This window comes from Hermetia illucens, chromosome 6 (genome assembly GCF_905115235.1).
Source record: "Hermetia illucens chromosome 6, iHerIll2.2.curated.20191125, whole genome shotgun sequence".
NCBI classification, from domain to species: Eukaryota; Metazoa; Arthropoda; class Insecta; order Diptera; family Stratiomyidae; genus Hermetia; species Hermetia illucens.
The window spans coordinates 88,387,883-88,400,791 of NC_051854.1; the positions used below are offsets into that span (position 1 = coordinate 88,387,883).

Sequence of the window (12,909 nt, forward strand, 5' to 3'; positions counted from 1 at the left end):
ATAATATTTTGAAGTTTTTGCTTCTTTTTCTGAGGTTTCGCCCTGGTGACTTTGCCGAATCGACCATTACATTAAAAAACATTTATTGTGTCAAATTAAAGTTCTTGCTAGTATTTTTTGAAAATGTATTGGTTTAATATTTATAAATGAAAATGTTGTTTCAGCAACCTGCCAAGATGAACACGGTGACCCAAATGAATACTAAAAACTTAATTCAAATATCGAGTAGAACTTGTAACGATGGATCCAAATATAGGTGGCCTATTAAGCTTCCTAATCAGCTCGAAAACTCTGCAATCAAATATTCGATATCTTGCAATTTCTTGTTTTCAGTCATATGGAATAAAACGAAATTAACCGTGGTACTTGTGGTCCAGTGACACTAATCATGATCTTCTATTTGGTCGTCCCGAAGCCAGAAGTTTGTAGTTTCTTTATCTTATCAACAATCAACGCAACAAAAAGTTCATTGGCCAAAAGCAAAATACAACCTTTACCTTTCCATCTTATTTGCATAATTCGCTCTTGTGGTGGAGCCAACGAAATGCAACACTATTATTTAAATTTCCAAAGAATTAAGTTGGGAATTCATTTCTATTTTGCTATTTATGTTGTTAGCTTTCTTGTAACACAGTCACCTCGAATAGATGCTTTCAGACGCGATAATTCAGCGCAAATCATGAGTGATCGGCAAACCTGGAACACTTTTATAGCAAATTAATTTGAAATAAAATTCTCATTATGTATTGGGCGTTAGAACAGATCGAATTCTAATCAGTCGAACCGTTAGTTAAGATGCTAGTCAAGAGTAAAATGAATTCAAAAAACTACCTAACTAACTACATATATAAAGTGGATTTCATCTAACTGACAGGCAGATTGTTTAAGATGGTTGCCGTGTTCCGTTCTATATATTTTAGTAAGTATGAAGGAATAAAAGTATATAAGATTGATTATAACGGATATTCATTCTATTTCAAGTTTTGCATTTGCTGTTCTGTGTCAGCCTAAGTGTTACGAAAGAAGTCAGACCAGGAAATGAGAACGTTAGACTCATCCTAGAAGAACTCGCGAGAAGTGGGTCAAAATATTGTCAATGTCCACCTGGACCGCCAGGGCCTGCAGGTATTCCAGGTCCTCAAGGAGATCAAGGGCCTCCTGGGCCAGTGGGACCAAGAGGTTATACAGGATTGCAAGGACGTCCAGGGCATGTTGGTGCACGCGGATATCCAGGTTATCCAGGAGCTACGGGTGCACCAGGCAAAGAAGGTCCAATGGGACCACCGGGCCCACCTGGTGAACCAGCCAAATTTAATGGTTTTGGATTTTCAGGGCCAAATTTTGACCCTGATGACCAGAAGAATTGGGGGCAAAATTGGCAAATGTGGGGAGCTATGAATCCATATTTGCTCAATTTTTATAATATACCGCCTTTTGCGTATCCTGCAGTTTGGCCTATGATGATAGTTTCTCAGCTAATGGCTGCGATGTTTAATAATTGTGGACATCAACATCCCCTGAAGCCTAGTTTTGGTGATAATATGGAATCGAAACCATTAGGTCCAGGACCATTTCAACCAGGATCTTGCGGAGGTGGAGCATCTGGATTTCCGTTTCCATGTCCTCCATTTAATCTATTTATGCCACGTCCAACTCCGCCAATGAGTAACTCAAATCAAGAACAGGTGAACAAAAATCAAGAAAAACCATCTGCAATGCCACCAACGGATAATACTGAGTATATTTCAACTCCTCCGACCCTCAAACCAACAATGGAGGCCCCCATTCTTCCCACAGACCGCCCACATAAACAATGTGCTGAGAGTCGACCATGTAACCTGAATGTCCCCGAAGCTACAGAAATTGATCCACTGACTGGAAAGCCTGTAGAATCCGAAGTAGTTCCAAATGCTGCAGAGAACGAGTTTGATGGATTGTCCAGTTTATTGCATAATGCATCTATAGTATATAAGCCATTAAGTCCAGAAACAACTGACCAGGTAACTGCAATTCCAACGCGTGAACCAAAGCCTCCTAGGCCAACAAAACCTGCAAGCTGGGTTTCAAGACCCATTCCGCCTTCAATATCTAAACCTGGAAGCGAAAACTCATACTCCAGTTTTTTGCCCACGCCACAAGAATCAGGATCACGTCCGAAGCCTCACAGTAATTTGACAGGACCAGTAAAAAAGCCTATAATAACGTCGGAAGTAGCATTGGAGGCTAGGGCCACACATGAGTCAACCATAGTTTTTCCAGAAGTAGATGAGATGAATTTGACAACTTACATGCCAACTACGCCAGAAGGAAGAGTCGTAGATTCGAAATCAACACGTAGTGAGGAGAGAGACGTAGAGGATGTTGAGGAAATTGTAGTTAGTGACTTTGATTAAAGTTTAGTAACTAAACACAACTTTAGACGAATATTGTTTCTATAGGTAGCTGTGATAAAATAAAATCTTTTCTGAAATCGTTTGAAGTTTGAATTCACGAAATGCTATTATCACTATATGGGATCCGAATGGTCGAAAATGACCATCCCAATTGACTGGGGCTAATTACGGGGCTGAGCCACCTCGAAAACCTGAAAAGGAGCCGAAATTCGAGAAGCACACCAGAATTTAAGCGCTTGTATGTCGCTGTGTTGGTCGAGTTAGGGTATACGGAATGGTTTTTTGTCAACTTCATCCACCCACATACCTGGAGATTAGGAAATTTGACGCTGTGGTCAACAAATCAACATAAAACCGCAAACGGAAGATGTGGCGAAGTTGAATTCAAAGAGGGGGTATTTTCTACTTTCGTGACCTTTGCTGACAAATACGTTTGAGTCGAATTTGGGACTTTCGGAGTCGTGTAGTTTCGAAATGCTTAAACAAACTTTCATTACATAAACGGGCTTCATCGTTCTTCACTGGCGTCACTGTTGCATCAGTACTACTCTTATATCTATTCGCTTCCATTATAATGTATGGCGAACGGGTTGATGAAGTCACGACTATGCAAATCAGGTATTAAAGAATCATTTGCTGTTTGCAGGTTCAATGTCAAGCTAGCTTCCTCAGACCAGCAAAGCCGACTCTTACTGACTGTCATTCATTTAGGTCAGAATACGCGATTCCACGCAAAGTTTCCACTCTATGTTTGATGCCAATTTACCGCCTCTTATACAAAGAAGACGATGCAGGCCCTGCCTAAGATGGAGCGATGGCGTAGGCCAGGACGCGAGACAGCTTTTGGAGATATCGAATTGGTGGACCTCGGCGCAAAACCGGGATGTCTGGAGTTCCTTATTAAGGCAAGCCTAGACCGGATACCGGTTGTTGTGCCGTTGATGATGATGATACAAAGAGCTGGTTTACTAAAGAGCAACCGATACTGATTGAGGGTCTCTTTAATCAGTCAAAATGTGTCTAAGTAGACAAAAACTTTATATCGCAGAGTTTAACCTATATTGCAGAATCCGAATATTGTGGTCACGAACAAAACAATTTTGAAGGCTGTCATAGGCCTCATCGTTTTTAAAGTTGTGTTGAAAACCTTACTAAAATCGGTTGATTGTCTGCCTGTCTGCTTTTTTTTTTGGAAACCAAACGGTTATGTGGGACTATTACCAACCAAAACCACCTTCTTCTCCTTCCATTCTCTCTGCGGGACTCCCATAAGGTATTATGTCGGGGCTTTGGATCAAAAGTTATCCTGTAGTCGTGTAACATTCGTGTTGCTCTCTCGTTCATTCTTCGGGCTGATTTCTTATTGCCTAAACCTCTTACGGATGACTGCTATCACCTTTTCGGCTTCAATTCATATAGCCTTCAAACTCAACATATAATGCATGATGTTTTTGGCTTTTAAATGCTCGTCGGTTGTAGCTTCCAGTCCAGCCCTCTGAGCTGCGAATCGAGGGCAATAAAATAAAATGCCTGTCTATCTGCCACACCGATTTCCGCAGAAACGCTTACTGCTATTAATATGAGGGTTGGTAGGAAGATCGGAACTTTGAATTCCCTTGCATCCAAAGAGTAACGACGGGTGCCAGGGGAATGGGGGGGGGGGAGGCGGAGTCCGAATACATGCAAAAGGGTGGTGTTATTTTTTTACCGAATATAGTCATCTGGGGTGGGTCTCGATTATTAACGCGATGGAATGTGGAGGTCTGAAAAGGATCATTTATTTCAAGCACTTTCTCTCAGAAACTATACAACCGGAAAATCGGAAAAAAATCATGGTGGTCCACGCAAATGGTGCCAAGGCCTCAAAATACGTTACGATATCTTTTCACATGAAGTGTTGGCAGATGTTCTTGTGTTATTAAGGAGGCATAATGCAGGTAAAAATAGCCTTTCCTTTCCTAATGAATGTACATGATTTTTTTGAGAATTGTGGGATCTTAAGTCCGCATCAACTTGATGCCGGACCGGACCAATGGGGAGCAAATTACTCCCTCTTTTTTGGTTCACGGACTCTCGTTTCGCGCTTAGCACCCAAACTTAAAAAAATGTAAGGCGATGACGGCTTTACGGTTTCTTACCAGGTCAGAGGCAGATCGTCAGATGCTGCCTCACCTCCGCCTTGGGAGCAGCGTGAGCGAAGCGGCTCGCGCGAATTATATTGAGCGCAATTCCGCCAATTCGCTCAATATAATTCGTAGTCATGTTGTCTTCTGCGAATTATAAAAAGGAGCACGTAACATCTGCGAGCCGCTTCGGTCACGCTACTCCCAGGGCAGAGGTGAGGCAGCGTCTGACGATTTGCCTCTGCCCTGGTAAGAAACCGTAATGCCGTCATCGCCTTACATTTTGTACATGATTGTTCATTGTAATAATTTTTCTTGCATGAATACAAATATTGTTTTGAAGTAATTCTCTTGTTAATTTGAGCGCTCCCTGCTTCTCTCATCCTCCTTACCCTCCGCGAAATTCTCATAATTAAGGAGATACTCCAAAGTAATGGCCTGCGGAAGTCAGGATAAAGTAGAAACCCCAAAGGCCACCCCTCACTAAATATATGAGGCAGCATGAACAATAATCGAGGATGTGATTCGTCGCTAATCGACTCTCTCGGTCGCAGCTCTCCGGTCCGGAGTTGTACGGTTCCACGCGCGCGGTCGAGCCGTTCTTTTTTTATCAATTTTCATTTCCAGGTTTAGCTCGCGAATGTTTATTTCGTTTGGTACACGGAAATTTTAGCGTTTGTTTAAGTATTTTTCAAGATCAGGTGTGTACAATTTTCTATAATGGCTACTGGCTAGCACAGAGCTCTTCCCTCTAGGTCGTCTCCGGCCACTCAGGGTAGTCTTTTCACCATCGGTAAACCTGCTGAGTCGTTACAAGGCGTCCTAAATTGCTCTCTATTGGTACTAAAGGATATCGTGTTTGGTCTATTTAACCCTATTTAAATTCCTTAATCCAATTTGAAGGGATTATTCTCGATGGAGTAGATAGGAAGTAGCATGCTCCAATGACTAAATAATTATCATCTTCGTTTCACTTTAGATCGAACTTTGGAAGCAAACCTCATCCATCGTCTTTTGAAATTAATCTCTGTCCTGATTAGTAAAGTTTATCTATTTTTAAATAAGTTTATCCATTATGAAGCTCATGAAAACTCAATTATGACACTAAACATGAAATACTGATTACAGAAACAATAAATCTTAAACCCACCCACTGTACCGTCGATTTATTTCCCGCATTCCCCCAAATATCCAGTGCAGACTTTAGGAAAGAGATTGGAAGACTCATGAACTTTCTCTGCAACCTACAGAATGTCATTATCATAGGAGACTCAGAGCTATGGCTTTGATGATGATGATTTGGAGACTTGGAAAGTATAATACCATCCTTGTAAATGGCATTTATAATAACGATTTCAGACCACTGAATAGTGAAGAGATCACGTTCTCGACAATAACATACGCCACAGTGTGAAAGTCTTCAGCACCGGATATATCACTAACAAATGCAGTAGCCACGTCCTGGGAAACACATCCATACTCGAACAGCAATTAAAAACCTATCTAGATACAGAGCCTGAATGTCAAGCTCAAAGATATCTTAGAATAGCTAACAAAAAAATTAAGGAAATGAATCTACACCTATAGCCCCAAGAGCAGATCAAGTTGGCGACATACAAAGTTAGGAGAACCATGAGACACAATGCCTGGTGAAATAAGGGCCTAGGATCCCCTCTAAGGGATAAAATGGAAGCGATGAAAGCTTTCAGACAAACTCCTACGAGAATTTCCACAGGACAAAACAGGCAACTAATAGGTGGAAAGAGGAAATTCGGAGGGCAAAAAGAAACTTCTGGGGTAACTTATGGGTAGAAATGTCGAACCAGACCGACACCAAACAGTTCTGGTTAAAGATCAGGAGGTTCAACAAATTTCAGGAAAGTCTAGAAAACTTACGTCATGGGATAAAGACAAGAAACTAAAATGCCTCATGGAAATAGAAGGTAACTATTGCAAAAGATCTGTACCCTTAGATATAACATATAATGCCACTTATTGCCGTGCGGACTTCAACATGGACAATCTCAACAAAGTCCTTGCTAAGCACAGGGGATAGTCCGCTCCAGGGAATCAGATACTTTACTTTTATGTCAACTGGCTGAATGACGAAATCAAATTACATTTTCTGAGCACGCTTAATGGGGCTTGGAGGGCCCTCCAACCACCACAAAATTCGAGGACAAGATTATTCCAATTCCCAAGAACCATATTGATCTGAACAGATCTACCTCCCTAATAAACACGTTCGCTAAAAATCTCAACGGTATGGTCAAGGAAAGACTTTCCTTCTTCCTAGAAACAAAAAACGTACTTGCGGAACATTACCATGCAGAAAAGGGAAATCGATCACGACCTGTTGCTGGAAATATCTGTAGCCAAGAGTAAATGCAGAGTCGTGAAAGTGGTGTCTTTTGACATCAGCAAAGCGTGAGAAAGAGTACAGGTAGGTACAGTTTCTTGCCCAAACTATGAGAGAGAAAAACGTGTCATCTTGCATATACTCTTGGACCCTGCGCTTTCTGGAATACAGGGAGCTGAAGCTGGATGAGTGGTTGTGTTCGGTAAACAGTGGCCTACCCCAAGGAAGTGTTTTAAGTCGGGTATTTTCCAGTCTGTACACAACGTCATTTGACTCTAAATTCAATGACTCAACTAACATTTACCAATACGCAGATGCCTTTATCGTCCTTGCTATGGGGACAGGAGATGATCAGGTGGATAGGCCACTATAAAAACAGGTTGATCTTTTTGTCAATTAATGTAACATTCTGAAACTCCCAGTGAACAGAGATAAGTCTAACGTTATTACTTTTAGGAGAAATAATGGCAAACCATGTAAAATGTTGGTACATCAGTCCCCTAAAACAGGTACTGCAGATGACATTTCTGTGCTTCGTGGGTAGTAAACTTTGAGAGCGCTATAAAACTGTTTAGGGCCATTGTGGGACCAGTGCGTGGGAATGCTGCTGCATCTATGCTCTTGATGCTCAAATACCTGAATAACAGAATAGCCACGATTGTGACGTATCAGTTGAAAAGATGCTTTGGTTTAACTAAGTCTTCACCGCATCATGTGACTCATGCTCTAGCGGGTGAACCCCCCCCCCCCCTTAAGTTCAGAAAGGCCTCTAAGAAGCTGATAAGGCTCCCTCCTCCTATAGTTTGGTCATAGATAACCTCATGGCTTCAAAATGGTCTATCGGTAACTTATAAGACTTTCCAGCAGGCCTTCAATAACTTCGAGATCTATGAGGAGGAAAGAAGAGTGGGAAACCTGCTGGTCTGGAAGGAATGGGAACAGAAACGGTTGAGTAGTTAAAATCCAAAATGAAATAATCGAACTCAAGAACAAGGGTTTTACTCTATATGGAACTGATGCAACAACATAGACTATGGCCCCCAGTTGTGCGGTGGTCTCTGACCACCCTCGAGTCAGAATACAATGACGGTCCTCTCTGCCGAACTGAATGGGGCAAAGATGGCCACGCAAATGGTGAAGGAAAGATAAAAAAAAAGAAAATAGCAATAACCACATGCTCCCTAAAAACCAGCACCCTTTTGGAGAAGCAAGACATCAGACATCCCATTGTATGGGAAATAATTGACGCATTAGCGAATTCTTACTTCGAAAAGATAAAAATACTGTGGTTTCCAACTAAAAGTCAAATTATGTTGAACAAAGCAGCAAAGGCAACCCTAATCAATGGAAGCACCATGGTTTCATCCGTTGCAGCTGAGGATGTACTATGGGTGTTTCAGAATAAAATCACGAAGGCCTGGCAAGATGAATACTAGGCAAAGTAGAGATTAGAGAAGGCAATAGGGGGGACTACCAATTAAACATCTCCCCATCGTCTGACAGCTAGCCTGGCACCGTTTGTCAAACTACTTCCGGCTAGTCCCCGAAATCTCCGGCCTTGTGGAGCCTTAAAATCAAGGAATTCCTTTCACCAACGGGAGGGGATAGAAGGAACTGTTAGTTCAAGGAAATCCCTGCCATCCGGCTCCTTCACCGGTCAAACTCTATCTTCTTAGCAACGAGAAGGACCCGAACGTAATGAGCAACACAGCTCCACCTGTCAGCACTCTTCAGCATCTCTTCGACAATGTTGTCTGGAGGGAGATCCCCTGTGTTTAAATAGAGCTGCGGACGAGTCCCATCCCACCTTCTACAAGGAAAAATGTATGCGATAGGCGTTGTCCACAACTCCATTACAAAACACACAATCCGGAGATCGCGCCTTTCCAATCTTGTACAGGTAAGACTGAAAACCTCAATGCCCACTTAAAAATTGGATGAGGAAATAGTCAGTCTCACCGTGCTTCCTATTCAGCAACGCACCTAAGTTGCCGATGAGACGCGCAGTCCATCTGCCTTTAGTTTCATTTTGCCAAGAGAGCTGCCGCGCGTCTAGAGTGCGTTGCCGTTCTTCATGGGCAACAACCTCCCTTGGCTGATCTCCCTTGCGATTGTATATGGTTTGACGCCCCTTAGCAAGAAGGGTAACGGGGATCACTCTCGCGATCGCCATCATGGCCTGTTCAGAGACAGTGCGGCATGCAGACGCCACCCGCAAAGCTCCCCGTCTCTGTACTTGCGCGAAACTTTTACGATATACCTCCATGCCAAGAACGTCAGCCCATACCTCTGCACCGTAAAGCAGAATAAACTGCGTTGAACTCATCAGGAAACGTCGCCTGTTAGACGTAGGATCCCCAATGTTTGCCATTAGCCTACATAACGTCGAAACTCCAATTGCAGCCTTGTTCACTGCTGCTTTGATTTGCTCAAAAAAGCTCATCTTTGAAACAGAGTTTCCGCACAGCCCCGATCTTTCGGGTTACCAGTTTGTAACCGAGTCCCCACAGGTGCCCATTCACTTCGTTGATCAGATCCTGCCAGCAGCGGGCTTTGCTCTTGTTTATTGCGCTGCGCAGTCTTCTCATGATGATTTATACTCCGTCACTATGGTACATGCTTCCTTCCGGTCGCTTGAACGTTTTGTTAAGCGGCAGAGCCTGTGATACTCCTTCCGGAGCTCTGTGATTTCCATCGTTCACCAATACATAGAAGGCTTGCCACATCTCGTTGCCCTCCTGGGCATGGAGGCTCCGCAGGCGGTCATTATCAGGTTCATAACTGCATTTACGACAGTATCGGTTGCATCGTCGCCACTCCCAGGAGTATCCTCCAGCGCCCCACGTGTTCCAAGAGTTTCGACAAACCTTCTGGTGTACAATTTCGCAACGTTTCATGCACAGGCAGAGCGCCGGGGTAGGGCACACGGGGAGTTTGTGTCCACCACTTCAAAGGCAATGTATTAATGCTCGCTTGTCTAGAAGTCTTCCAGAACTTGTCACCTATCCACCAGCGACACCACTGATTCCGACGCGAAGGTTATGTCTGGAATGCTTCCCTTGCAGCCCGGGCGCCGGAACGTTGGGGTGGAACCGATGTTTAGAACTACCAGTCCTGTTCGCCGCCATTTCTAGAATCCGTTTCCCTCTGAAGTCTGTGTGAAGCAAGGCCCATTCAAGTGACCTGGCATTGAAGCCACACCCGATCAGGATTCCTGCATCTTTGCCTAAGTGAGTGTCCTCCAAAGCAACAAGCCTTCGTCGAAGTCCGTCATCGTCTCATTCGGCGTAAGATAGATACTAAAAAACATTATCCCTGAACACTGAAACAAAGCCGTCCCCTCGTCCTTGGGTAAGAACCTTAAGGAGGGAGATGGCAGCGGTACCTGATATGTCAGGGTGCCATAAAACTGGGTCTTTGTTTTGGTACTGCTCATTGAAGAGTACTAAATCAGCTTTGGTCTCCACAGCGAACTGCACTATCAACTCGTGAGCAGTTGCACTCCGGTGCATATTCATTTGTAGGATGGGAATCATGTTGACCGCGTCCTAGCTTCTTCCAATTCTGCTCTGAAACTGGAAACTGCCCCAAGCCCGCAGTGTGAAATATCATACAAAAACGTTAGCTGCATCTAATCTTGTAACACGTCTCCTGCCTGTTCAGATAGGCTCCGACACAATTGTGCTTGCAAGTGTGGACACAAAACATATTGAAACATACATGGGTTATCTAACTTGCCAGTCCCTTTTCTCCAAGCAACTGAAAGATTTTTGTTGCAAATCAAAAGACTTAAGACAGTAACTCGAATTATGTCAACTGATTTTTTTCCATGAACGCATTCCTGCAATTCCTCGCAGACTCAAAAATACCAATAAAATGAGTGCTATTAATAATTAGGCAGAATCGATTATTGCTATTGTAAAAATTATCAGTTCTTATGAAACAATTTTAATACTCCATTGTCCTAATTTGTGAAAGCTGATTTTGATGTTCTGACAGCGACATTCGGAGGGTTCACTACATTCGTAGCGTATTCTTCGCCCATTAATCGCATTATTCTTTTATTACTGTAGATTATTGTGCATTATTGTAGATTATTGTGTATTTATGTTATTCATGCAAAATTCGAAACTGGCCTGAGGTAAAATAATAGAACGAAATGGCTTGATTGTGGAGATATTTTGCCAGACGATCCATTATATAAATTCGAATTTAATGAAATTTTCAAACAGAAGCTGACGAGATGCGATCCATTTCAGCAGTGATTTTAATTTGTAAGAATATTTTGTCGAAAAATTAATAAACTATTGACTCTTCCCACTTTTTTAGCTACATTTGCCCTCAGTTATGCTGCATGGACAAGGGATATACCAATTTCTAGCGAATTGGATAACTCACCAAAGGAAAGAAGCTTCTTTGTTAGAGGTGGTGGTTGTACTTGTTCTCCAGGGCCACCGGGTCCACCTGGTCCACCAGGTCCACCTGGCAGAATTGGTCCTACCGGTGAGCCGGGTATACCTGGACTAAGAGGGCAACATGGGGTACAAGGCGAGCCAGGGCAGCGAGGAGAACCGGGAGTTCGAGGTCCACCAGGTAAAGATGGATTACCAGGTAGACCTGGGAAAAGAGGAATCGCTGGCCACCCTGGCCCTGTAGGCCCAATGGGACACAGAGGACGAGATGGGCTACCTGGTCCCCCTGGCGAGCAAGGATTTACAGGTGAACCTGGCCTAGATGGGCCGGTTGGATCGCCAGGAAATCCAGGGCCCCCTGGCCTACAAGGACCACCTGGAATGAAAGGAGAACGTGGTCCACGTGGTGAGAAAGTTCATATTTATATCCCAGCTCCGACGAAACCGGAGGAACCAGAGAAGCCTGAACCGACAGAGAAACCTGAACCAGAAGAACCAGAGGAGCCTGAACCTGAAGAACCTGAAAAACCGGAGCCTGAAGAACCAGAAGAGCCAGAGAAACCGGAACCAGAAGAGCCAGAAAAAACAGAGCCCGAAGAACCTGAAGAACCGGAGAAGCCAGAACCAGAGGAACCTGAAGAACCGGAGAAACCAGAACCAGAAGAACCTGAAGAACCGGAGAAACCAGAACCAGAAGAACCTGAAGAGCCTGAGGAACCTGAAGAGCCAGAAGAACCTGAAGAGCCTGATAGCGACGAGGAGGTTATTCCTGCCCCACAATCAAGTAAAAGGAGACACTATTTTCCATATGACTACCTTCCTGATCCACCATATCATTACTTCGACGATCGTTATTTTGATATTCCCGATAGATTCCACCTATATAGACCATTCGGTAGCAGAGCTCATCGACGACGAGTTAAAATTCCAAAATGGTTTTAATGAGTAACTTTTCCTCAGTAAATATCAAGTGTAATAAATTTCGTATTATATTTATTTGTATGAATTTATTTTCTATATTTCAATGTGTTCCATGAGGGCCTGCGTAAATTTAAAGTAGTTCTAGTTTTTTGCAAAATCATAGGATTGGATTTTAAATACTGGGCAATACATAGTGACGAAGTAAGCTTTTCACCTCTCTCAAGTCTACCCGATTCTGTTGATGCTTTTCGAAAACATCTTAGTGGAGTGGAAATGAAATTTACACCGGATCCTTTTCGTAAAAGCTCAAAACTTGGGAGATCACCACTGAGGGCAACATTACCCCTAGGTAGTCGAGATTCGTAGCGGGATTCGGAACGGAATTTGGAAAGTCTCCGGGCAGACATAATTATCGATGCTGTAAAAGACGATCGTGGTAGGCAGCAAACTACAACAGCGCATCAACGAAGTTGGTGAGTTCATTAAGGAGAGGTGGAATATCCACCAAAATATCAACGCTCTGTTACCTGCCATTAAGTTGTCCTATATTAGGACGGTGCAGGAGAAAAACATCCAAGCGTTATGTGGCAAAGTCACGCGAGAGATGCAGGCGACGCCTCCCCAACATAAGGTAGATAAAAACACGGACAAACGGAGTAGGGATTGAATAAGTGAATCCCTTAGTGTGCAACAAGCGGCCA

General features: G+C 43.3%; 1 protein-coding gene across 1 annotated transcript; it reads left to right on the forward strand.

The window, feature by feature from the left end:
• Positions 1–813: 813 nt before the first annotated feature.
• Positions 814–12,229, forward strand: LOC119660068 (collagen alpha-1(XXVII) chain A-like). Its single transcript, XM_038068446.1, has 4 exons — positions 814–919; positions 982–2,391; positions 11,111–11,149; positions 11,205–12,229. The coding sequence occupies exons 1-4, from the start codon at positions 889–891 to the stop codon at positions 12,227–12,229; spliced, it is 2,505 nt and encodes an 834-aa protein (XP_037924374.1). The 5' UTR covers positions 814–888.
• The last annotated feature ends 680 nt before the right edge of the window (positions 12,230–12,909 follow it).

Bases quoted from the DNA above. Each gene is read 5' to 3' on its own strand.
- LOC119660068 (XM_038068446.1), top strand. From the start codon at position 889: ATGGTTGCCGTGTTCCGTTCTATATATTTTA. The intron at 920-981 runs GTAAGTATGAAG...TTCTATTTCAAG, and splicing joins GTTCCGTTCTATATATTTTA to TTTTGCATTTGCTGTTCTGT. The intron at 11,150-11,204 runs GTAAGAATATTT...CCACTTTTTTAG, and splicing joins TTCAGCAGTGATTTTAATTT to CTACATTTGCCCTCAGTTAT.